The following is a 27,927-nucleotide window of genomic DNA, read 5'->3' on the forward strand; positions in this document are numbered from 1 at the left end:
TTGCCTGACATAACTGCTATTGCAACACCTCAATCAAGTGACAATAATCCTGTCTGCTAGCTTATCCAGTGAATGAACACTAAAAGTGATCCTTGAAAGTGTTCGTCTGTGAAAAAGCCTGCAGTCACGTGACGGAGAAATGAATTTTCTGATATATTTGTAGTATGCTTGAGATATAGTATACATGCAGAGAGGAGTTTCAAATACATTAACAAAAATTAAGCAGAATGTTAGAAAGGCAACAGAGGTATAACAAACATATTTGACTATTATAGAAATGTAATGCGTAAGGTCAGAGCAATGTGTTCATCAGAGACACTTTTGAAAAAGGTGGTGTCACTTACATATGTTAATGGTGAATATGGTTATTCCATTCGCTGTAAGTCATGGGGGAAAACAATGAGCCAGAAACACATAATGGTCACATCTGCAGACAAGCCAGAGTTTCATCACATCACACGGACCCAGCTCATCTTCTTTATGTTATTTTTTTTTCCAGGCACACTGTGGGTGGCGTCGTGATTGCTGAGGAGAATGTCACTGACCTTGTTGTGATGGCCACGCTGTCTGGAGCCTCTGCACCTGTCCGAGTGGTGCCTTCTGCACCTGTCAAACAGGCTGGGGACAAGTTCCTGTACCGGTTCAGCATGATGCTTGCACCATCAGTGTCGGTGGAACTTGTACCACGGTCAAGGCGCTTGCTGTTTAGTCCACCAACGTCACGCATTTCTGTAGGCAACGACTGTGCACACGAAGCCGCCCGCTTTGAAGGGCGCATTGGCCTCTTTGTGGATGGTCGTGTGAACCCACCACTGGGAGGTGTGCGGGTCGTGGTTCGTGACCTGGCAGGCCAGCGTCCTGAAGTGGAGACCGAATCTGATGCAAATGGTCGATTCCTGGTAGGGCCACTCGACTCCGAGTCTAAGTATGACGTTCAGGTAGGTGTGCAATTCAGTTTGGAGCATTCTCCTTGCACACAATCTGAGCCTTGACTGTTTGGTCTTGTATGTGCAAAGACAAAGCCATTTTGCACAACAGTAATTGCCATCTGGTTAGACCCAACTTGAGAATTGCTTCTACAGCTTTCAGTCTAGCCTGCATGTGTAGCCTTCCGCTCGATTGTCAGTAATGACACCTGGGGTAGACATGCTAGCAGAAAGCTTTCCACAGCGACTTGCCACCCAAAGGTACACTGGCTGGCAGCAAACCTTTTCACATGTTAGAGAGACCAACAACAATTTTTATGGCACCTATTCACTTAAATGCAACAGAAAGCCAATCATCCAGAGTTCTAATTCCTCAATCGGTCATGCTGACGAATGTCAAAGAAATTTTCATTCAAATTTTTCTATTTGTTGTCATGATTGTGTTTACGTAGCCTTATACTGGAAATAGTTACGAGTGAGCATGATAGCAATAGTACGCTAGCATGAGAGAAAAGTTGCAAGTGCAGCTCGGCTTATGAAATTAATCTTTTGTTTGTCAAGGATATCTTCATGCATTTTGTGCTCCCTGAATCATTAGATGATTTCTATGGTAATATCTGCATGCTTCTGTCATTTCTGTCAAACTTCTCTGGTCATTTACAAGTGAAACCTTCAAGCCAAGCCTCGTCAGAGTTTCAAAAACAAAACGCCGTCCTTACATGGGCTTCTACATGAGTGGCAAGTGGTAAAGTAAGCCAGCAGTGCTCTTCTGGCAATATCGATGGCCCTTCGCAACCAATTGAGTGGCATCTTGAATCCCACAGGGAAGCCACAGAACATGGGGTACTCACTCGCAACTGCAATGCAGCCCCCAGCAAGCCAGTATTGTGAGATACCTGGTAGCTGCTAGGGTGCTGTTCCTTCTTCCCAGCTGTAGTTGCTTTGCGAGCTGCGTTGCACATACATGTCACACCCTTGTATGCAGTGGAACTCTGATGATATGACTTTCTTGGGACCATGTAAGAACATCATCCACCAGTATCATCCGGGCATCGTATAATCTGACCAACAAAAATTGTGTCTCTAGACCGTTTCTTGCAGAGCATTTTGTTTAGAGGAATGACATGATGCTATCGGCAGAGCCCACATTGCCTTGGTGAAAGCGCACAAATACAAAATCATTACCACATGTACCTGTTGCTTTGCAATCAGCTGTCATAAATGTAACTGGGTGTTCACTAACACACTGTGCTCCATTCATGATTCAAAATGTGGAGTAACAGAGATAAGATGTGTGTACTAGTTGGCTGAAAAAGTAGTGACTAGCATATTAAGCATATACTAATTCTCTATGATGTTTTTTTTTTTTGGTCATAATTCACTATTAAAATACATATGCTTATTTAACAGTTGGCAGCATGGGCACAATCGCACAAATTCGTGCAGCTAGAAAAAATTGTAGGCATGATATATTTGTTTATTAACTTAAGTACTCTCAGTGCCACCAGGATGTTGCAGATAGGAGTGATTAGCACGTAGAAATGGCGATCTTGAATCAAGACTCATCGGGATTGCTGGCAATGGAGGCGGCGGGGAGACGGTTCCAGTCAGAGGCAGTCTTCATTATGAAATCATTTGCGTACTGGCTTGTGCCGCAACTGGGCACATTGACTTTCAGGCTGTGATCAGTACGGGAGTAAATCTATAAGGAGCAGTGACAAGCTCATGTTTTAGCTCTGGAATATGATAGAAGATCTTATAGAAGAGGCACAGTCAAGCACCCTTCCATCTAATTGCTAAGTCAGGTTGTTCAAGAGAATGCTTGATTGCTGACAAACTTGTGTTGCAGGCAGCGGCGTAACCACAAATTTCATTCGGGGGCACTCGCGTTGCAGCTCGGCCACCTCCTCATGAAATTTGTCAAGGTATCAAATGCATGAATAATAACTACATTGCCATTGCCAAAGATGCCGCAAACGAATTCTTAAAAGCTACGCACTGTCAAGACAGAAAAACATGTATTTTTTCATATAATAAGGTACTCGTGTGTACCGAAAATTCTGCCCGAAATAACTGATATCAATGCTTCCATGATTTTTGTCTATTTAATAAGTAAAGAAAATAGCACACAAACGTTACAACTATATCAATTCGAAACCAGCAAAGCAGTGCATGCCACTGATATGAAAAATGTAACGGCCATGAAATTTACAATAGGACAAATGTTTTATTGAAACTTTGTCATTCAAGAACCTTGTTTACATTTTTGTACACCCGGCCACAAAAGTTCACGGACCACGGGATCGCAGGAAACGTTCAATTTCCAAGCAGCCTGTAGCATTAGCCAGTAGAACTGTATACTAAAATGTTCTTAACATATTCTAGCCAATGCCCGAAATGTAAATACCAGGTTGTGTTGTGAGGTTGTGGCGATATTCAGCTTTTTATCAAATTTCATGGTCCGTAATATATTGTGGCCGGGTGTACATATGCAACCGACAGGGGAAAATCTCAGTGACTGTCCTTCGTTCCAATGTATTGCGCAAGAGCAGCTGTCACTGGTCATGTATTGTGAGTAATTGCACCAATGTTATAGTCGCAACAGAGAGCACATATAAAAAAAACAGGAGTTCTCCAATATATACGAGGGCGAGACAAATGAAAGTGAGCAAATGCGAATATATCACAAACGGAGTACTTTATTTAAAAGTAGTCTCTATGAGCATTTAGACATTTGTTCCACTGAATAACGAGTTGCATGATTCCAGTCTCATCAAGCTCCTTGGGTTGCTGCTTCAAAAAGTCTGTAATTGACTCTTTCAAGTGATCATCCAACACGAATCTGGTTCCCTTGAGCTCTTTTTTCAGTTGCCCCAAAATGTGGAAGTCGCAAGGTGACAGGTCTGGGCTGTATGGCGGATGTTGCAGAGTTTCCCACTTGAACTTTGCCAGTTTTGTGTTAACCACATCAGCGACGTGGGGACGGGCATTGTGTAGGAGCAAGATGACCCCATTTGTCAATTTCCCACATCGTTTGTTATTCATCCGGCATTTCACACTATTGGAAACAATTGATAGTCTCGCCAGGTTTAGCAAATTCGATCAGTAATGGCCCCTGACGATCTAAAAAAAGAATCAACAACACCTTCCCGGCAGAAATGACGGCCTTTGTTTTCTTTGGGGGTGGTGAATTCGAATTTTTCCACTGTAAGCTTTGCCGTCGTGTTTCAGGCTTGTAGTAGTGGCACCATGATCCGTCCCCGGTCGCAATTGCAGACAAGAAGTCGTCGCCCTCATTGCAATACCGAATCAGATAAGTCAAGGCAACAGCGAACCTCTCTGTCTTCTGATGATGGTTCCTAATCTAGGCATCCATTGCGCACATAAGAGCCGATAACTGAGATGCTCATGACTTATAGTGTGAACTCAACCGTGGCTGATGTTCACACGGTCTGCCAGTTCATCGATACTTACGGTATTGCCCATTCTTGTCTAATTAGCTCATCAACCTTTGCAATACTGTAAGGGGGGGGGGGGGGGGTGATTGCACGGTGGCTTTGGCCCGGTCTTGTATTCTCTTGCAACTTTCACATTCTTCTTTGAACAGTTTAATCCAACACTTCACAGTGGCCAATCAATTGCAATGTTCAACGTGCTCGGCAGCCATACGGCGACTAATTTCTTTTTGGTAAACACCTTCAGCTGTCAGAAAACTCACAACACCACGCTGTTCAACTTTTGGATCGTCTATTATGTCACGCCACCATGTTCAACCCAGTTTATGAGAGCATTAAAGAACATTTATCCGCACACCTTCATGTCAATTTTGTGAATGAGAGAGGCATGTGTGCTACGCGTATGCCTCGCAGATAATGAACTGAACAGTTATTGCACGGGGTGGGTTGGCTCACTTTCATTTCTCTCGCACTCATGCATTAGAAATGCAGAGATATAATGGAATATACAAATGCGAAGATGCAGCTTGATAAAGGGCAGAAAAGTGTCACTAGAAACAAAGTTCACTGCACGTATACACAAAACCTCGCAACAACATATTTCAAATATATACATACAAGTCTCCAATAAATCTACGTATCTACGAAAAAGTCACTGTATACAGTGCGTCAAACAAGACAAATAAACATGTTGCGCAATCACCAATTCACAGACAACAAAATCCTAAGCCTCCCCCCCCTTCTCCACTCCCCTTGATGTATCGCGCGCAACGGAAGGTGGCGAGCTTCCTCCCCACTTTTCTCCCTTGCGCACACAAGACTTGGCCACCATCGTCGGCTCACCTATCACACCACCACCTCCCTACGCTTTCACTCACACATACAGCATGCGGCCCGCGGTCACAATATTATCGCATAGGACTTTATACGGAACATGAGGGCGACGGCAGGAATGCACCTGGAGTGTCCATATAGTTGGCAATAATATAATAAGAGTATCCGGCAACTGAAGCGTCCCGTGGACCATTATCTTCCGCAATAGAAGAAGAAATAACAAAATCGAAGTTTCACCATGCGGCAATTCGCTGCGCCGCAACAATGTCTTTTTTTTTCTTTTGTGGGGCAGGGGCACCGAAAGGAAAAGAATAACGCAAAGGAAAGCATGCTGGCGACAATCGAACGCCTACTTTGAGCACCTGTAATGTGGCTACCGAAGGAATATAGAAGAAAACGTGAGACACTTGGTCCACTGAGACGCATACGCAAACTGCTCGGTATCCTACACCGGCGAGACAAGACTTTCCGAGAAAAATGAACGCTCACCGAAGTGTGCCGTGCAGTGGTCGGGGCAACACGAGAAAAACACATGCACTCTGGCTGTCTTTGGTAGCCCTCAGGTAGCGAAAACAAGAAAATTTAAGATGCTCAATGTGTCCTCGCAAATAACAGCCAAAGTAGGAAAATAAATAAGAACATAGTTACCTTTGCTGGCTTTAGCGTCTTGACATGGATGCTTTGGCGCAGATGAAATGCATGTTGATATTTTTTTCTGTGACATGACGGAACAAAGGAATCACCACTACGCTTCATCTCATTGGACCTCACTGTATTCTTTGTCAACTTGTCTGATAGTGTGTTCATTTGGCTCTTCTTGTTGTATGGTCATATCTACTACTTTAAGGAAGTCAATTCACCTTGTTTATTACAACGTTAAACCCACAAAGTTCCGGAATTGAAAATCTAAAGCATGACTTTGGAAATGTCACTGCACCTTTCTGCATCAAAAGTTGATGAGAGCTTCATATCCAGAAAGTTTCGGAATAGAAATCCATGCGCTCTTTAGATTTCGCGGCCTTCGCGAGATGCCGTGACAAGCCCGCTCCCCGTCAAAAGACCCTTGAAACTTTTTGCTCAGATGGGGGTCTTTGCGTCATGTGACTCCCGGTGCATGGGTGTTGCCGCAGAATCTGGCCCGAGTTCGCAATGTTCGCGCGGAAATGTCTTTTTGAGCGTGAAATATACATTCTAGACAAAATCCAGGATGATTTGCAGCGCTGGGGGTTCTTTTGGTCGGCAGTGCATGACAGTGCGATAAAATTTCGAAGGGGGGGGGGATGAAGCCCCATGAGCCCACCCCACCCCTCCTGCCTGGCTACGCCCCTGGTTGCAAGGTGTAGCTGCACACAATAAAACGGTTACACCATTTCTTTAATTGATTCAAGGGAAGAAGATAGGGTAGAAGAGGGATCCCAAATACACGAGCCATATTCAAGTTATGACCTGACTGTTTTATAGACAGTTAGTTTTAAAGAGTTCGGGGCGGAGGAGAAATAAGGCTGAATGAATGTGAGGCTACAATTAGCATTACTAATTATGCAGTCAGTGTGCATTTTTCACGAGAGGCTATTCGTAATATGGATACCAAGGTATTTATATGGGTTTACTGAATGTATGGGTACACTGTTAAGCACATACAGATAAAGATCAGAGAGGCCACCTGAGCTTGATATCCCCATAGATTTGCATTTACTGATACTGAGCCTCGTCAGCCATGTGGAACACTAATGTTATATATTGTCAAGATCAGTTTGAAGGAAGACATTGTCATCGAGGTTGGTTATTTCACAGTAAATAACACAGTCATCAGCATATATAACCCAGGGAGTCTACCAACCGGGAAAACCAGGAATTCTCAGGGAACTTGTGCTTCTATAAGGGAAAACTGTAATTTTATTGAAAGGCAAAGGAAGGCACGCTAATTCTGGCTCGTGTAACAGAGAGGAAGCATCATGAATCGTCTTTGACACCGTCTCGTCGGCTGGAGAAGTTGCCGGTGTGCAGTCAACGACTGATTTTTCAGACATGTCGGACCGCTTTGCGGCACCACCACGTCACACCCCATAGCGTCAACGTGTAAGAACGTCTGAAATTTCAGACACAACAACACTTTGCCATCCGATTTTCTGGATGTTTTGCCGTGACCAATGGTCCGAAATGTCATTAATCAAAGTCACCATCACCACGATTTCTCGCCGCCTCAAACCAGCGCACGGGGGATGGATGGATGGATGTTATGAGCATCCCCTTTAGAACGAGGCGCTGGGTTGGGCCACCAAGCTCTTGCTATTTAGAAGCTTGATTGGGCGAGTTGTTTTAACATACTTGTAGAAAAGTAAAGAGCGCTGTTCATCGTACATGTTCTTTTAGTCCGCGTCTTTGTAGCGCTCTTTTCTTTTTTTGCTATTATACTGCCTACTGTCCTACCTAGATTTAAAAAGAAGAAAAAAAAAACACTATGAACTTCCACAACCAAATTTCCTGACCCCGTATTGGGAACTTTGCCTTTGTACGTCACCGTTTTTTGTTGTTTTGTCGTTTCCCTACTTTTCTTCCACCAATCTTCCAATTTCCTCTTACTAATTTCTATTGCGGACATGTTTGCTTTTCCCCTGCGCTGAACCCAAGGTTTTCAAGGAGGCCAGTGATACCTAAATCGACTGCTGGGCAGATGTCTTCACGTTCTAATAAAACTAGGGGTGCTATAACGTAAAACTATTCCAATATGTTTTTATTCCGATCTTCTGACATCAAATTTGCGTAACCACCAACGCAAGCTCCGGGCGGCCACCCCCAGGGTTGTCTGAACAAACCAATCAAACGTTATCCTCGTTCATAGGAGGCCACTTTTGTTTGCTTGAAAAACGAATAACATTGCCTACACTGAGTGGCTTGTCGTATCTAATTGGCTGACAAGAGGCGAGGAGAAAGCTCAAGTGGAGAGGGATTCGATGGGGCAGAGCCAGTGCACTCAAAGTCGATAACCCGATGAAGAGGGTGGTGCCGGCGTCTGCGATTGGTCCGTTTTCCCTTACTTAGCTTGCGGTGGCTGGTCAAAAATCGTGGCAGCATGCAACGGAAGCTTAAGAATGACGCTGAAACGGAACATCAGCAAAGAAGAATTGGCCGAATGTGCTCGTAAATGAGCCTAAAGTGCTCGAAAATGTTACGCGGCCACGCAAGAAGCTTTATTATACGCAAATAAACCCATGCTCTCCGGCAGGTGCAAGTAGCCAGCGCCTGAGCGATCGGCAGCAGCCATATTTTATTCCTTTTGGAACGGGGCAGCCTGCGGCTATTCAGGAGAAAATTCAGTTTTGTTTGGCATATGAATGCATCTTTATTGCGTACACGTCACTTTGACGCGATGACTTTTCGCAGTTTTGTGACGTTGCTTGACAGGCAGGTGAAGTGGGTGCTGCCCGAAAACTTTTCACCAATAGCCGGGGGCTAATGGCAAAAAGGCGTCGAATCAGAAATAACTGTTTTTCGTTTTTCGGTCAAATCATGCATAATCACTGTGTACACATCATATCAGATGGGGAGGTATCGCGGTTTTCGTGACGTCGCGTGACAGACAGGTGAAGTGGGGGTGATCCAAAAAAGTGTTTGACCAATGGCGAAGGGCTGTTAGCAGAAATGGAATAGCAAAGTTTGGAATAGTTTTACGTTATAGCGTCCTAGCTCCATCGTTTCCCTAGCTTTACCGCAGCAAGCACATACTTCTTTCTTCTTATGTCTCGCTTTATAGGTGCGTGTTCTAAGGCATCTGGAGCTTCAGCTCGCACCAACCGCAGAGTATCGCAGAGTACCGCCACCTCTGTTTCTGCACTGTGCAGCTTCTCCTGTAGGCTTTGCACCCTTACTTTAAGCACGGCCACTTCCAATTCCGCAGCCTGTACACTCACGTGTAAGCTGTCCACCCAAATGCACGGCTTGCACACACAACCGTCCACCGCGTTCGCTGCATCCACATCCTCGAAACTTTTTTCATTGAGGTATAGCCTTCTATTGCACCTGCTGCAGTGCACCAGTGGCTCATCCACTCGCTGCCCCCATCTGTTATGCTTCGCCATTGCGTTTGGAGCAGTTTGAACTTCGGATGGAAGGATGAATGCTATGAGCATCCCCTTTGGAATGGGGTGGTGGGCTGAACCGCCAAGCTCTTGGTATTATACTGCCTAATGTCCTACCTAGGTTAAACAATTAAAAAAACAAGAAAAATCCTATGAACTCCCACAACCAAATTTTTTTACCCCATATTGTGAACTTTGCTTTTGTACATCTCCACTTCTTGTAGTTTCCCTACTTTTCTGCCACGAATCTTCCAATTGCCTCTTACTAATATCTATTGCGGACATGTTTACTTTTCTCCTGCTCTCGCTGAATCCAAGGTCTTCAAGGAGGCCAGCGGTGTCTAAATCAACCGCTGGGCAGATGTGTTCACATTCTAATCAAACATGCTCGATCGTTTCCCTAGCTTTACTGCAGCAAGCACATGCTTCCTCTTCCTTCTTATATCTTGCTTTATAGGTGTGTGTTCTGACGCATCCTGGTCTCACTTCGAAAAGTAATGAGTTTCCCTTTGAGTTATAAATTGTTTCTTTCCTGATTTTTTTTTTCCTCTTAAGTAGTTACTCATGGCAAGTTTCTTTTCCATTGCCGCCACCCATGAAATTATTTCAGCCTCTCTGCATTTCCGCTTGACGTTCTTTGTTGCTGTGTTGCTCACCCTACAGGCTGCATACTTGCTGGTAAGCTTCCTAGTTCTTTTCCTCCACTGTGAATCAATGTTTTTCCTTTACAGATACCCCAACACTCTCCCAGCCCATTTACTTTCTTCCATATACCTCAGTCGTTCTTCATAATCAATTTTACTGTGAGCTTCCTTCACTTCAAAACTAGTCCAGCCCATATCACCCTGCACCCTTGGGCAGACAACGCTACGCCTAGCTACTTCAACGTTCCCCCTTAAGCGTCTTGCCGTTCGGTTCCGTGTTTTTCATTGAAAGAATTCGCCGCTGACAGCACTTCTATGGACTCTGCCTTTGTAATCCTCGCCAATGGCTTCGAAACTCGGAAAGCACGGCGCGTTGCATAATATCGGTTCTCGAAAGTCAGCTGCGCCTCAATACAGTAGTGTTACGCGGTGAAGCATACGGGAATTATTGCGGTGAAGCTTAACAAGCGTGAGAAGGGGCAAGTGTCACAAGACACAGTATGTATTCCTTAATTATACACGCATGCATCCGCCGTCACCTGTCGCACTACGAGCACCGATATGCCTAATAAGTGTACTGACAGGCCTTCAGAGCCTTTTCAAACGTGCCTGTGGCAATTTGAGCCCTTGAGAACAGCAAAAGACAGGCATTCGTTTTTTGGGACCGCCCGATTTTCCGGATGATTTTGCAGCCCCTAGGAAGTCCGAAAAATCGGACTTTGACTGTGCAACTGGCCAAGGGTATGATTCAAATTGTCCGTGGGGCGAACGTGCGGCAGAAGGAGAGCGAGGAGAGAAAGAGCCGACGTACAGAGGGATTAATGGGAAAGGAAGCGTGCAATCACTTCTGTGAAGGAGAGCTCCAAAAGCGAAGTGTTGGCTGATGCCCAGATGCAGGTGACCCTCATCCAAACCAATATAAACTCTTTAAAGGAGTGAAACACAACACTGAGGCATTTTGCGTGGGCTGACAGTATGTCAGGACAGTTGAGACAAAGACTGCTTAAGACAAAGTTCGGCCTCATACCAATGAGCGTCCTATCAGTTGATAGAAATAGTTCATATTTGAAAATATTTGTTTCTGTATGCATCTCCTTTTTATTCGTACTTGAAAATGTTCAACTCAATTTGCAATGTGCTTTACCATTTTTTCCGAATAAATTATATTCGCTGTGCATTTTACTGACCCCTCCTTTCTATTTGCTTTTTGTATAAAATAAACACTACTCCTTACTTTTCAGACTGGATTAAGTAGCTTTTTATTTTTTAAGATGCTTGCTAGGGTGTGACAGCATCGGGCGACATGGTGTCAGTCCGTCTTCATATGAAACAAAGTTCTGTGTCACTCAGGGAATTTTGCAAAGGCACTCAGGCAAAACCGGGAAAACTCAGAAAATTTGGAAATGTAAACTTGGTAGACACCCTGATAATCTGCTAGTAAAGGAGACTTCATTAGACAAATCAAATTCAAATTCAAATTCTTTATTTTCTGCCTTGTACAAATACAGACAGCGGAGGCGCAGAAAAAGCTGTCAGAAACAGCTTGACAAAGCCGCTGCCCCCTTTCGCTTGGCAGTGGCTTCACAGCAAGGCTTTTAAAACAAAGGTAATTGCAGTCTAATAACACTTATACATAATGAACTAATACAAAAGAAAACATAACAAAATTATACAATATTTAGACAATATTCACCACAAAGAAAGCAGAACCTACATGGTAACATACATAGTATGCAAAGCACTGTTTGACGCACTGAAAAGATCAAAATTATTATGTACATAAGCATTTAAGAGGGAAGGAAGAGTGAACTGCAGGCGTTCACTACCGGAATTTATTCGAGGGGTTGGCACTACCCAATTCTCCATATGTCTTGTCTTGTAGGTCGCTTCTCGGGTACGTAAATCACCAAGGTAATATATGTGGTTTATGTTTCTCTGAGTTTCCAGTTTAAACCAAACACTTAAGCAGTATTTGTACAAGTTGTGGATCTTCAGCACACTACTTTGCAGAAAGAGATCCGCGCTCGGTGAGCCCCAGGGGACATTGTGAACATGACGAAGGAACTTCTTCTGCAAAATGTAGATGCGCTGAAGACAGCTAATTGTGGCTGTGCCCCATACTAAATGTCAATAGTTTAAATAGGAGTAATAAAGTGAATTGTAGAGGAGTAATGTTACTGGCCTTGGAAGAACGTATCTGAGCCGGCCTACGATCCCAGTTATTTGAGTCAGTTTTGTTGTGATATGGTGCACGTGATTTTCCCAAGGCATACAGGAGGAGAAAACTACTCCGAGACATTTAAATTGCTCAACCACATCTATACGTCGTGAATTCAGCTTAATCTCGAGGGGCGGGGGAACTGGCTTACTTTTAGGGCGGAATATGACAGCTTGTGTCTTCTTTTCATTTATACGCATGCACTTGGATTCAGACCATTTTTGTAATTCGTTCATAGTGTCATTGCATTCTCGAACAAGAAGATCTAAATCATTTCCAGCAAGAAAGATGCTAGTGTCGTCAGCGTAGATAACAAATTTAGCAGTGGAGTTAATTTTGGAGATATCATTAAGGTACATATTAAATAGTAACGGTCCCAATATACTGCCCTGTGGGACGCCAGATCTAACAGATTTTAGTTCAGATTTCATATTGTCTATGCAGACAGCCTGTTTTCTATGTGATAAATACGATTTAAGAAGAGTTTGAGCCTGCCCCTGAAAACCATAACACTCTAAGTTATTTAGGAGTATAGTGTGGTTCACTAAGTCGAATGCCTTCGAGAAGTCCACGAAGACACCAATAACGAAGGCTTTCTTTTCAAACTGTGTTAGTATGTATTCCTTTTGTTCAAGTAGCGCTAATTCGGCAGATTTATTTTTACAAAACCCAAATTGATTCGGTGACAGAAGATCATGCTTAATAATAAAATTCGACAACCTAGTATATAGAACTTTCTCAAAAGCTTTTGAGAAGATTGGGAGTATAGATACTGGTCTATAATTTCCTAAATCATTGCAGTCTTCTTTCTTATACAGAACCGTTACTTTGGCTATTTGCATTTTATTAGGAAATGTGCTGGTAGCTAGGCATAAGTTAAATATATCTGCAATAACAGGCGCAATGAGTCCCACAACATGCTTCACAGGCCTTACTTGAATTCCGTCAATGTCATAGCTACGGATGTTATTAATGTTTTGTATTACTGATATAACTTCTTCTGTTGTTACCGGGTTCAGAAATATCGTTTCATTATAGTAAGAAATAATGTATTTATTGTAATCACGTGGCGGGTTGCTATGAGCTAGGGTTGTAAAAAAGTTGTTGAAGGCATGTGCTAGCTTTTCTCCAGGTATATCTTTATTATCTAGTTTTAGCGTACTTAGGGCAGCTTGTCGTTGTTCACGTCTCAGTAGAAAATTTAATCTTGACCACAGCAAATCGTGTCGACCATTTCTAAATTCAAGTAATGTAGCGTAGTATTCCGCGCATGCCTGGCGTAGTTTTTTTGTTAAACTATTTCTGTATTTCCTAAACATCCGCAGGTCATCTGTTGAACGAGAACTTAAAAAGATTTTGTAAAGCTTGTTTTTCATTTTAATTTCTTGGCATAACTCAGAAGTTACCCAAGGTTTGAGAGTTTTACGTTTTGGTCCACGATCTTTTAATGGGAAGCAGGAATGATAGAGCTTTTTGAATACTTCGAGAAACTCATTAATACTTATTATAAAACTAATTAAACTCATTAAACTCAATAATAAAAATAATAAACAGCAGTGATCCCAGAACTGGGCTCTGTGGTACTCTAGACATGACAGAATGAACGGGTGAATTGCAGTCCTTAGCAGAAACAAACTGGGTGCGAGAGGTTACAAAATCCATCTTAGCACATTCGAGTAGATATTAAGTCGTGGTAGCTTTAATAGAAGGAGCCAGTACTTGACAGTGTTAAATCCTTGCTGAAGTCAAGGTAGATACAGTCAGTAAAAGAACCATGATCAATAGCAGAAAACAAGTGGTTAGCAAAGAGAAGAAGTTGTGTTTCGCATGAAAAGTAGTTCCTGAATCCATGCTGAGACGTGCCAACGATGTTATTGTCTTCAAGAAGTGAGATTAGACTGCAATAAATTATGTGCTTTATCAGCTTGCATGGAATGCTAATCAAGGTAATTGGTCTGTAGCTGTCAGGTTTCTCAAACTACCTTGTTTTGACACAGGCACCACCTTCAACTGCCGGGAAACTCCAAGCATTGTAATGACTGTGAAAAAAGTTCTACAGTGAAACCTCGTTACTATGAACACCACATTAACGAACTTTTCAGATTAACAAATTTTTCAGAAATCCCCAGCTGACTTATGGTTTCAGTGCAAGAATATTTCAGTACTACGAACTTCAGAATACCGAATTTTTCAGAATAGCGATTGTTATGCATCTTGCATGTCATGTTAAATCCACCTCAGTACTACGAACTAATATTCTGAAATCTGGGGATTCTTTGACTCTTTGAACCCAGGCCAGGATGAATTTTTCTTCAACTGAGAGGCTTTTTCTTTCGAGGAACCCATGAGGGTTTCCTTTGTAGCAATGTGCTACGTACAGGTGGATGTTTAATTTTCCCTTTATTAATTACTTCTCTCCACCTTGCGGGTTTCCGCAGAACTATTACGTCAAACTCTTGCCTTTGCTTCAAGTTGATGAATTCAACTTCCCCCTGCCATCTGCTAGCCACCTGGTTAGCTCAGATGGTGGAGTGGCTGCACCAGAAAGGCGGTGGTCCCGAGTTCGTGTCCCGGACCAGGACGAATTTTTCTTCAACTGAGAGGCATTTTCTTTCTAGGAACCCATAAGGGTTTCCATTGTAGCAACTTGCTACGTTCGGGTGGATGTCTCATTTTCCCTTTATAAATTACTTCTCTCCACCTTGCGGGCTTCCACAGAACTATTACATCAGGTTATAAAGCATCCAGGATTGCAAGCGGTGATCTCTTCTCGGAGCTCTGCAACCAGAAACAATATGAAAAGCTACCCAATTTAGTGCCATTTGGGGATGCCCAAGTAACAGTAACCCTGCACCGAACTATCAATACCCCCCGTGGCATAGTCTCAGATTATTATTTCTTGGAGCTCACTGAAGCTGAACTCCTGGAGGGCTTCAGTGAGCAGAACTTCATCAATGGTAAATGAATTAAGATGAGGTGTGACAATAAGGAAATCTAGACCAAATACCTGATACTTTTGGCGCAAATGTTCTGCCCGAGTCCATCGAGGCCGGGCATAATCCAAAGTTGCTGTGTGTTCAAGAAACACATCTAAAACGCACACAAACTTTCTTCGTCAGTATACCATCTTTCATTTTCTTTCGTCCTGTAATGCAATAAAATGATGTTTTTATGATGAAGGGTTGAGTACTAGTCACAGAATTTAAATAATAAGTGCGTTCGTCATCGGGCAAGTACTTGAATGATCCAGGGAAGTCTCTAATCATGCCTTGCATTTGCTTCTATTTCTTGATTACTAAGGCTCTCTCGCAATAATATTGATGCCTTAGAGATACTCGAGCACTAGTCTATCGATTTAGCTTGACTTAACAATTTCCCTTTAGTGTCCCTTTAATCACAGTATGGCCGACTATTAAACCAAAATCTACATCGATACTTAGGGCAACTTCGCTATTTCTTCAGCTTCAGAGGGAGAAGAAGCACTTGATTCTATTTGACAGACATTCTATCAAGAAGAAATATTTTCCATACGTTCATATAGGAACTGAGTTGTCATCAGTGTTCACATACTAATTTGGTGTTCTCTCTAATAAGAGTAGAGCATACTGTATATCTCAATTCATAGGTACCCAAGTTACTGACAGCTAGCAAGATTCTTGTGAAGTAATGTGATTAGCCCCCTGAGCATGTGCAGCACTGTGTTTTCTGCACGAAATATGGAAGCATAAAAGTTTGTGTTAAATTTTCTTATATTCAATATTCTGCTTTTTTTCTCGATTCGATTCGAAATCTACTATTTGGTATTCGCACACCACTATTTTTAACGCATTTTCTCTAAGCGGAGTTTGCTGGGACTGCACTAACCTGTCTTAAAACTCGGGACATCACAAAAGCGGGGGATGAATAGCAGGGGTTCCACTGTAGTTTGAACACCATCCAAGCAGTTCGAGCATAACACTGAACCTTGCTGTCGCTGTCAGTGCACACATACAAATGCGCATCTGCATGCCGCCGTGCAGTCAGGGACGCCACACATCAGCCTTTTGACTCGTTACCACAAAAGCAGTGCTGCTTGCAAACAGAAACCTTCATTATAGTTTCGTATGCTTGAAAAAGAAAGAAAGAAGACAATACGATTATAAAATATTGTGAATGCATTCTTAGACAAAAGGTATGTTATGTTTAATAGCATCTCACTTACAAACATCAATCTGTGATCAACTTGTGGGGTTATAACATTACTAGCAAGTTTTGCCCTAGAGTGTCACAACTTTCGGTGTCCATTTAAAATCATCAATACTATCTAAACTGCAAACATCCTGTTCGATTCTGCCAATATTGAAGTATGTTCTTTCCATTTCCACCAACATTTCCTGACACGTTTTTATAAGATTTCATGCCTAACCTGTGCTCTTTCATCCAGAGTTGTTTACTGAAAGGTATCAGCATCACCAGCCCATTCTATATCCACTGCAGGACAAAGGCCTCTCCCTGCAATCTCCAGTTACCCCTGTCGTGCACCGATTTCAACTAGCCCCCGCGAATTTCCTCATTTCATCACACCACCTAGTCTTCTGCAATCCTCGACTGCGCTTCCCTTCTCTTGGTACCCATTCTGTAACCCTAGTGGTCCAACAGGAATCTAACCTGCACATTAGATGACCTGCCCAGCTACATCTTTTTCTCCTAATGTCAATTAGAACATCAGCCATACCCATTTGCTCTCTAATCCAAACTTCTCTCTTTCTGTTTCTTAACGTTGCGCCTAACATTTTTCGTTCGATCGCTCTTTGCGTGGTCCATAACTTGTTCTCAAGCTTCTTTGTCAACTTCCAAGTTCCTGCCCCATATGTTAGCACCGGTAGAATGCAATGATTGTTCACTTTTCTTTTCAACGACAGTGGTAAGCTCCCATTTAGGATTTGTTAATGCCTGCTGTATGCATTCCAACCCATTTTTATTCTGCTATGAATTTCCTTCTCATGATCAGGGTTCCCTATGATCAATTGACCGAGGTAAATGTACTCCTTCACAGACTCTAGAGGCTGACTGGCGATCCTGAACTCTTGTTCCCTTGCCCAACTATTCATCATCTTTATCTTCAGCATATTAATCTTCAACCCACCCCGCTCCTGCACTCTCTCTCTTAAGATCCTCAATCATTTGTTGTAACTCGTCTGCAGTATTGCTAAATAGAACAATGTCATCGGCAAATCAAAGGTTGCCGAGATATTCGCCGTCGATCTTTAATCCTAAGCCTTCCCAGTTTAGTAGCTTGAATACTTCTTCCAAGCACGTAGTGAATAGCATTGGAGAGATTGTGTCTCCTTGTTTGACTCCTTTCTTTATAGGTAGCTGTGGTATGTGTGCTGAGAGGTATGTTTTGATGCAAAATAAACAGATATTTTTGCAATGGTTGAAAAGTCCTCTGAAGGCTGAGAAACCATCTCGCGAAGAACAGTGAGGACACAGGTGACAATGGGAATACTTGTAGAAACTTCGGCACTTGTCTATTCGCGGCAGTGCATGCTCAAATAACATCTGTATGCTGGTCTAATCTGGTTTGGCTTTTACCTTCACTCCCCTTTCAAAACGATTTCACACAAGACAGTGTTGTGACAAAATGCACTCCCATCGTGCAGGCAAGCAAGGACGGCTACGTGTTACGCCCGCTTGACAAGCTTGGTCATTTTGAGGCCTTCAAGTATGCCGAGGTGAAGGTGTCTGTTCAGGAGGCCAGTGGGCAGCCCCTGGCGGGCGTCCTGGTCTCTCTAAGCGGGGCCGCCGACTACCGCAACCACAGCCGCACGCGTGAGGATGGCCGGCTCCAGTTCCCCAACCTGAGCCCCGGCAATTATTTTCTGCGGGCCATGATGAAAGAGTACCGCTTCTCGCCAGCCTCCAAGATGCTCACTGTTGGGGAGGGTGCCACTGTTGAACTGGACATCACGTAAGTTGCACACATTGCTTTCAATGGGTGGTGCCCATGTCACCTTTCCTACCTTTCAGCAATGGCTTTTGGAATATGTTAGCATCAAAATGAAGAAAAGATAAATGTAATATCTGTGCATCAACAGTGTCGCTTGCTTGTAGTAAAACAGGCCAGGAATAGCAGGAATTCAGTTTTTATCAGATGCACAGAAAGTTTGTCTCGTTTTTATTTCTTTATTGCACAGCTGTTGACCAAGTAAATACACTATGAAGTCTCAATTCCTTGAGAGCACAACGTATAATTAATTGTGTTGCCTCTTGATATGACCAGTTTAAAATGGGCGCCAACTGCAGTGCAGCTTCAGACATGGGAAAGGAGACTTCACCAAAGACTGATGTGGTGCCACACAGCACTGATGCATGTACACACTGACTGTTCTACCGAGAGCGTGGTTCATTCAGCGCTCAGTGGGACTAGAGGGGAGAGTGAGTTCCCTTGAGTCTCCAAGAAAGATGGGCCAATTGGTCGACTTCCAGCAACATGGCCTTCAAGCATTGCATTGGGCAGACTGGCGGGCTCTTAATTAAGTTCTTTGCGATACCACGTGACTGCCAACTCCACTTTCGGTGACGTGAATAGTAGTCTCCTTTCTCATGTCTGAAGCTGCGATGCCCTTGTCGCGCATTTTGAAATAGAAAAATTTGTTAAATTGTGGGCTTTTACTTGCCAAAACCACGATATGATTATAAGGCATGCCATAGTGGAGGACTCCGGCATAATTCAGACCACCTCTTGTTCTTTAATGTGTACCTAGTACTCAGGCATTCTTGCGTTTAGATTAATTAGGGGCCTTGGCCGGGATCAAACCGGCAATTCGAGCTGAGCAGCACAACGCTGCTGAGTGAATTGTGCGCATTTTGAATGGGTTGATTAAAAGGTGCTATAATTATTTGTGGCGCTCTCTAAAGATAGCGGCTTTGTATTATGGAGTTGACAACTACCTAAAAAAGCACAAACAGTGCAACAGAAAATTTTTTAGTTAGTACCTCTTTGTGCTGTGTAACTTAAGGTAGTACAACAATGTTCTGGATCTGCTTCAGGTTGTGAATGGCCTTAGAGAATGTGATTTTTCACTGTTGCAAGAGTGTGTAGCACCATAATCTCGAAGGCCAAAGCATTTGGGAGACAATGCAGTGTGATGTGGCCATTCGTCATCAGACAAGAATAATGTTCTAGGAACTAGCTCAAATGGATGGAACAAGTTTGAGCATCAGAGGTGTGGTTAACCAAAAGCCAATGCATGTTGATGTCAGCTTTCAAAGGCATAGATGCGAGATATGGGTGCTGGAAGCAATGGGCCATTAAGTGTTGTTTTCCAGTAACCATTTATTTGCCAGTCCACTACAATCTAGGATTTTATACTACGATAATAGAGAAAAATTTGCTGTTGTTGTCTGTGCACACAGTGTTTAGTGTAGCTGCACAACCATCATGGGAATGCTGGACAGTATGTGGATTTGTCTAAACATTGTTTTTCTTGCTTCGAGCAATCTTTTAAATTCTTATAGTACTAACGTTTTTTAGGCTCATTCATCATATTGAATTCATTGTGTCCAACAATTAGTATTGTTTATCGCACATTTATGCCATTCAGTGGTTCTTGGAGCATTACTAACAGTAATTGTTTGTATGTGAAGCACACCTGCTCGAAAGAAATGTTGAAGTGAAATGCAACCAGCTGAACCACAAGAAACAAAAGAAGCTGTAATGTGCTTTGTAAGTGAATTTATGACAAACAGTATGAAAATAAGTTCATGTGCTACCTGTGATTCCTTGCGATGGTTGAACAATTGCATTGCCAGATTTCCAGTAATTATTGTAAGAACCACTATGCCTTGTAGGCATAGCTGGACATTAGATACTAGTGCAGTTTGCTTGTTTCAAGGATATGATAACATGGGCACCGGCACGTCTGTGTGCTTCCAACATTTATTCCCACAAGAGGTCTAGGGAAAAACACTACTGCTGCTGATCCTAATGATGTACAAATATGGGAAATAGCTGCCACAAGTCTGCCACTGTTTTCTTCCTTTCCTTTCATTTTGTGCCCCATCAGCATTCAGGTCTTGTATTCTGAAATATTCACCGTCCGCAAAACTATCGCCTCGGCCACGCCTCCGCCAACGGCGCGTCCTGATTGGCTGTTTTAGCAAAACCGGAATATAAACGGCGCCATCTAGTAGTTCCGGCCTGCGTCATTTTAATGACATGGTGTAAAACATGTCACACTTGCTTATGCTATTTGTTTTACCTAAAGCGGCCATAACCAACCATAGTCAGTGCGCAGGACCCGTACTGCTGTCACTACACTCTAAAACAACACACCCGAGCCACTCTGCACTGGCACGGTGGGCTCTCTCATGCGATGTGAAGCGTTCAACAACACGTGTTGGTAGTGAAAACTGATGTCATGGGTAAGCAGTCGCTTGATTTATTGAACGTGACTATTGCAGTGGCGAAACTATCGCGGAAGGCAAACGTTTCAGAATACGGCCCCAGAAAAGCAGCCTTTCAACGACTATTCTTTGACTGACAACTGGCCTAAGTGGTAGGTGGCCTAGTGAGAAATAAAAGATTGTGCTTTGTATTCATAGAATCACGCAAATTAATAAAAGGATACTAAAGAGAAAAATAATTTCGGCAGTATTAGGGAACTGCCCTTCTGCATTATGGAAGAAAACAACTATAGCCGTGCAAGGAGGCTTGATAGGCCAGAAAACATCCAAAATGGAAACACATGTTGCCAGCTTGCCACTACGCACCAGCTTGCCAGGATGGCATTGATTTTGACAGCCTCTACTCAGGCCCAATTCATTTTTCATTGGCAAAGATGGACTATGTTGTATGGTAAAGTAGCCAGATAATAGACTTGGCAAGTTTTGAGAGATCTTTCACTGCACCACAGTGGCCCAGATACAAGAAAATGCAGTTAAATCTCATTAGAATGCAACAGGATCTGACGAAATAAGTGAAATTTGGGAGTATGTTAGAGATTCGCTGGTGGTCAAAATTGATCTGGAGTCTCCTACGTCAGCGTGCCTCATAATAAAATCATGGTTTTGGCACCTAAAGCCCCAGATTCAACATTGGTACCATTAACTTTACAGCCCCTTAATGTGTACACGAACTGGTACATGCAACTCCCATTGTTTATGAAGCACACCACACCTTCTCTTTAATATGGCATTTGTTATGGTATTTTATTAGTGCTTGTGCTCTTTACAATGCGCATTACAGTGTGAATTAAGTACACATTGAAAAGTAGTGCTGCCTTTGCGTCAGTGAGTTGGATGGCAGAGCACTGCTGGTGCGTGTAGCTGTCCTTGCCGCAGAGCAAATGTGCAGATGTACAGAAAGAAAAAGAAGTCAGCAAACTTGAGACTCTGCATCCTTGAATCATTTGCAGTGATGACAAGTTAACTTGAAGTAGTTGGTTTCACTCATTGCACTTATCCCACTGCTTTGTACAAGTTTCATTGTTACATTGTTCATTGTTACATTTGTTATACTAACTGACCTCACCCCACTTAGATCCTCTCACACCTTGTGGGTGAGCTTTGCCTGCTGCTAGACCTTAATTAATCTTAAGTAATAGTTGGCATTTAATTGTGCCATTTAGCATCGCCTCACATTCTGGAACAGTCATACCTTCCGGTGCTTCGTTCTCGGCATTCCAAATTGTATTCCATATCTCTCTCGGTTCATCCATGACAACCACTCAAGCTTGCTCTACATAAAAGCATAGTTTTTCCACGGCCTAACTGCATGCCACAGTAGAACGGTGTGACTGCACAATGAATAGTTTGCAAATTCCAGACACAAATTGGCTGTGGACACTGTAACTGAGCACATTGTGCCGGTTGCAGGGGTGACCGCGTAGCGTTCAGCTGCCTGGGCTGGGTGAGCTCGGTGACGGGTGAAGCCGAGCCGGGTGTCTCCCTTGAGGCACTGGGCACAGGCGCCTGCCAGGGACACCAGGAGGAGGCCCTCAGTGACGCCGAGGGTGCCTTCCGGCTGCGCGGGCTCCTTCCCGGCTGTGGCTACCAGCTGCAGCTCAAGCCAGATGCCAACCCGAACATAGAGCGGGCGGAGCCCCCGAAGCGTCAACTTGTGGTGAGTCCTGCAGGCGTGCACGGTGAGGTGATAGGTGGAATTAGCCTTCATTGGAAGTGGCCAAGGACTGAGCAGTGAGTGGTGGAACAAAAAAAAAAATTATGCACATCCCACGCACTGTAGAAATCGATGCAAGCGGAGCCTTCTGTTCTGCTTCAGTTCATTGGTGATGTTTATGGCTACGACAACCATGATGTTATGTTAAATGTTACCTTGCGTGCACCACTTGTGTTTCTCTACATAGTACAGTGAAATCTCGATATAAAAAACCTCAGGGGACCACGTCAAATTGTTTCTAATTCCGAAAGGTTGTTATAGTGAAAGCCCCTAAATTAACTATTCAGCCCATCAGTCCATCAGTAGCTACCTACGAAAACATCACTGTTTGTTCTTGGCCCATGCTGTCGCTATTTTTCATAGATTCTGCCGCTGCAAAGCACCGTATAGTAAGAGTGGTGCGCAGAAAAGAGATGCGGACAAAGAGGAAGCTCTATGTTGCCTCCAAAGTGCGATGTGATGTTGTTTTTGTTCATTTGTTTTTCACATTCCTTGCCATGGACACTGCAACTGCCTCACTTGGAGTCGACACCTGAACTATTTCAAAGCGAAAGCGCATGTAAATGACACCGTCTGGAAAGTGCAACCATGTGGCATCCCTGCGAGCACGGCGGTTACATTTCTGCCACGCATAGCTGGTACGGCTGCAGAAAGATGCGTGAAAGGAAAAAGAGACATGCCTTCATTGCTAGGCAATACTTCTTGGGCGGAGCATGCGCTCACAAAACCTGGTGCATCGTAGCCTTTGCAATATAAAAAAAAAATTCTTTTCCTGTACTTTTCTCCTTCGCCGCCATCTCAGATTCTCCAAACCCACACGCTTTTCGTTCATTTTCTGCGCTTCGTCATCCACTAGCCTATTCTTACAGCTGTCATAATGGAAATATAAGAACCCCCAGATTTCAGAATAATAATCCGTAGTACTAAGGTGGTGTTAGCATGACATAGAAACTGAGTAACGATTGTTATTCTGAAAAGTTTGGTATTCTGAGCTTCGTATTACTGAAATATTTTTACATTGAAGCTATACTAAGTCAGCATGGGATTTCTGAAAAGTTTGTTAATCTGAAAGGTTTGTTAATGTGGTGTTCATAGTGATGAAGTCTCACTGTACGCAGAACACACAGCAAGACGTGTTTGCTCGAGTCGTTTTTGTGCACCATTGTTCATAGTCTGCGGGAAAGCACTGCCATTTCCTCACACTTGGTGCATCACATCATGGCTGAAATGTTGATTTGCTGGACCGCCGCTTGCGCATTGTCGTCTTGACACTGCAATGTTTTAGTGCACCTTTTAGTCTGCATGCCCTGCATCAGTACAAACTTGCGCAGTGCTTATTTTTCAGAAATAGCAGAAACGTGCCTTATCCTACCTTGAATTAAAATTTTTACTGTTTGTCCGCAACTGTTGCCATTTCTAGCAGTGGCGTTTCCTTTACTGAAGAGACCCCAAATGAAGCATGCTTTCTGATGGTGCCTTTCCCTTCTTTCATGGTCCTCCCGTGTATGCAAGCTGCCACGAGCTTGCATATGAGCGAAGAATGGCCATCATTCACCCATTTCGTCATGGCATTGGCTTTATGCATTTGCTGTCTCCTCTTTCTACCCTACTATCTTCCCACTAGGCAGTTGCATGTGAGTGCAAAAGTAAGCGCTGCAGCTTCTGCAATGCTTTTGCGGGGAGCGAATGCGTAATTACAGCCATTCAGAGGTCATTGTGCCGATGGCAAGGAAGTTCCAGAGGGCATTGTGACAACAACCACAGAGCTCCGGAGGGCATTTTGGTGACGACCACGAAGTTCACACTGGAAAGGACTCGCAGACGCCTCTCTTGTGTCTCTACCACGTGCATTATACACATTCTCAACCATCCTTCCCCGATGCAGCATGCAAAACAGCGACAGCAGTGTAAAAGTTGAAGGAAGAGGCATAGGAAGATTTGCTTTAAAATTCAGTACAGTGCCAGCAGGCAAGGACAACAAGGAAACGTTGACACGACACAGGCTCAGTTCCTTCAGTTCGTTTGCTGGGCTGGATGCACTTGCACTTATTTTACCGATCTCGGCTTTTTCACCAAAGTAATATTGCTACAAGCTTTGATGTCTCAGCAAGACAGAGCGCAGTGCAAAGACAGTCAGTTGATTGCTACATATAAGAAAGTTTCTTGTAGCCAGTGCAGCCAGTCTGAAATTGTACCATCTTGACAAAAAATGGCATTTTGGGCAGACAACTATGTACATGCGTTTTAGCTGTGGTCTGCCCACATAATGCATGCATGCTCATTTGCCCTTTGTGAACATTTCTCAGGAAGCAGCATGAGATTGTTGCTCATTTCACCAATCGCAGGTCACCAGCACAGACCTGACAAGTGTCCGAGTCATTGTGTTTCGTTTCTTCAACCAAATGGACATCACCGGCCAGATAGTCACCGATGCCAAACACCTGCCCGGTCTCAAGGTTAGAAAGTCTTTCATGCTAAGATGACATGACTCACCTGTGGACAATGCCATGCGCAAGCTGTAGGTTCCCAAAACATTCTACGTTCATCCTTCTCACTCACTCTCGAATACAGTAGAACCTCATTGATACAATCCCACTACGTACATTTCCAATCAAGAACATAAATATGACCTAATACAGTTAAGCATACTTTTTACCAGTTTTACCGGTTAAGCTAATTTTTTACCGATTTTACCCCATTGTGTTCTTCCGGAAAGCACAATCTTCCCGCACCGATGTTCAGTAGATCACCAAACTGCAATAATATGTGTTTTCCAGCAGCTAGATCCCACGTAAGCAAAAAAAAAAGGCGCAAGGTGTGTGCGATTGAGAACAGTAGCCGCCCACCGCAGCAGCTTCCCCGCAATACTCGCTCGCCCATCTTGTGCGAAAACGCAGAAGTGCATTACGTTTCAGTTTCAATAATAATAGTTTCAATAAAGATTTAGTTGAGAGTTAGCACTCATCCTGTCTGCTTCTAGTCTGTGTCTGTGTCACTTCGCGCTACAATCCAAGAAAATGCACTATGTTTCTTATTGCAGTACCAGCAAATCTCCTATTGGGCATCTCACACCTCATTCATAGCTTTCGCCGCCTACCATATTGCGATAAGCAGTTTCACTTATCTGTCTCACAGCGCATAGGCTGTAGTGCCGTTGCAAGCATAGTGCACACCTTTAATAACGGGACTCCCTGTTGCAGGCGGCACAGTGTGAGTATCACTCTGGTGGCATTGTGTTCCGCTTTTGCCCACCAGCTTGATTGTGTTTGGGTTTCCCCTCGCAGTCTTAAAACGCTACGCAACAGGAAAACGACCATGTGCATTTCGGGTTGCTTGGGCCCTACCAGCTCGATCTGCATCAGCATCTCGTGCCGCAACAATTTGCACTTGGTGGGTGCGTCAAACCTTACCCCCAAAGCACTCCGCTTGAAGAAGCTGCTGACCCAAGCCGCAATTGAGATGCGCAAATGTAAGCTTGCCGAAGCAGTAAAAATGACAGTGTGCGTCTCATGCTGCTATAGTGCCACCAGCTCGGCACACATCAGCGCCTCGTGCTGCAACGATTTGCACAACACTTTGCATTAATACGTAGATGTCAACCACAGGTGGGTTGGTCAACTTTTTTTAGTGAGTTCCAATACGTTTTCTCAGTTAGTGTGTTTTTTTCTCCTGTTTTTTTTTTTCCTAAAACGTATGAATGATGTTCTACTGTAGTTGCCAAAACATGTGGTTTGTCAAATCTTGCAAGGCAATGCTGGGCAACACAAAGAGAAAAGGAGACAATCAATGCACCTTGTGATCATCTTGTCCTTTATGTTCTCTGGTGCTGTTTCGAAATCTTCACAACACTTAAAAGCATGCCACAGATAACAAAAGGATTTGTCTCTCTGCCTGAAACCCTTCGTAATTGTTATTTTTGACTTGTGAAGGATTATGATAATTGTGGAATCTTCATGGATATTACCAAAAACATTGTCACGTATGGTTCCTGTGCTCCTTGACTTTGTAATGTCTCCATAACCACTTATTGACTCTGGCATTTGAGTTCAAAGGAAACAGAACCAAATTGAAACAAGCGCACAACCAGTAAGGTCTGATCCCACAGCCTTCATTCGCCACGCCTGTTGTTCCATATTCATTAAGTTCCTTATTCATTAGTTATTCATTAGGGGTGCGCGAACATTTGAAATGTTGAATACAAATCAAATAGTCTCTTCTATTTGATTTGTATACTATTTGATTCGAGCATTCACTATTGGAAGTTGTCAAATGTCCATTTCGAATTCGAATATGAACATTAACAGTGCTGATAGGATTCTTGAGGGAAAGAGAACAGTGAAAGTGAGGACTGTTCAAAATGATTCTGCTGTAAGGACTCCTGCACTGGCACTACTAGTTCTCGACCAGATGCTTGGGGCAAGAAACTTCTGCTCAATAATGTCTAGTCATTCAATAAGACTGCCTCACTCTTTGCAAGCGTACATGTAAGCTTGTCATCTTGATTTATTATTTAACCAATCTCACCACGTTTCTATCCCTTATACAAAATTTGCAGTGCTGTAGTGCCTCACTTTCCTCCTTCAACAAACACAACACTACAGTAGTACATGCACTTGAGGATGCGTTTTGTTGCTGCGATTGTTATGGTTCACCAGATAACTGAAAGCAGCTGTTATTCTCATTTGCAAGCTCCTCATTAATCCTGACACCCGACTGCAAACGGTATTACATGTGTCCAATTAATATACGTAGGCCTCGTTTGCTTTCCAAACAATTCCATGCAAATTTTATGTTTCACTTTGTTTAAAACTGCAAAATTCTTTTATATTTGATGTTTTGAGATCGAGTTGCTTAAATATGCCGCATTTACTCGCATAATGATCACGCTTTTTTGTCAAAAATTTGATGCAAATTCAAGGGTGCATTCATCACGCGAGTTAAGTTTTCCGCGAAAATATTATTATTTTTTTTTCATCCCACGTTTGCTGTAGGATGACAACAGGTCAAAAACAAGCGGCTGCCACTGTAACAGTGCGGGACACCAAAACAAAAATGGTGGCCAGCGAAGCAAGCCGAACGCGCCGATCGCAATTTTTTTTCTTCTCGTGAGCACATTATGGGCATTGAAACAGTTTTTCCGTATCAGTAATGAATAATAATGTTAATATCGACAAGTTTGCGGCAATAACATAGCCACGTCCTCTTTGAAGAGACAGAAATAGAGATGGGCGCGCTTAGCTGCCAGTTACATAGAAACATGGCGGGCATGCTGCGAGAACTGCGGCATTTGTCTTCTCTACCATCCTAATACAGCACGTTTCTGCTAAGGGTGGGCGAATATCTTAGCTGTGTTACAAGTGTCGGCGTATGAATAGGGTAGACTTCTAATGTATCAATGTAAACGTGGCTACTATCGTTACCACTCGCGATTCGTTGCGTGCCCACGAGTGCAAATGAGAGGAATCGAAAGGCACCTTTTTTGTTGTTGTTGACCACAACCATTATAAAGCCTACAAATAATAAAGCCAAGGCAAGTTTGGCTGTACATTTTCTTTTTTATCATGGAAGTGCAGAAAGTGATGAAAGGAATGAAATGGGGCATCTGCTTA

At 43.3% G+C, this 27,927-nt stretch overlaps 1 protein-coding gene across 1 annotated transcript in view; it reads left to right on the forward strand.

Annotated features, from left to right (window-relative positions):
* LOC135909345 (BOS complex subunit NOMO1) overlaps positions 1-27,927 on the forward strand; it is a 96,657-nt gene that overhangs the window by 66,785 nt on the left and 1,945 nt on the right. The window contains exons 6-9 of the mRNA XM_065441291.2: positions 500-938; positions 17,799-18,106; positions 22,015-22,261; positions 24,664-24,774. Coding sequence (XP_065297363.1) covers positions 500-938; positions 17,799-18,106; positions 22,015-22,261; positions 24,664-24,774 — 1,105 coding nt within the window. The remainder of the gene's footprint in view (positions 1-499; positions 939-17,798; positions 18,107-22,014; positions 22,262-24,663; positions 24,775-27,927) is intronic.

The sequence above is a fragment of the Dermacentor albipictus genome, chromosome 1 (genome assembly GCF_038994185.2).
Source record: "Dermacentor albipictus isolate Rhodes 1998 colony chromosome 1, USDA_Dalb.pri_finalv2, whole genome shotgun sequence".
Taxonomy (NCBI): Eukaryota; Metazoa; Arthropoda; class Arachnida; order Ixodida; family Ixodidae; genus Dermacentor; species Dermacentor albipictus.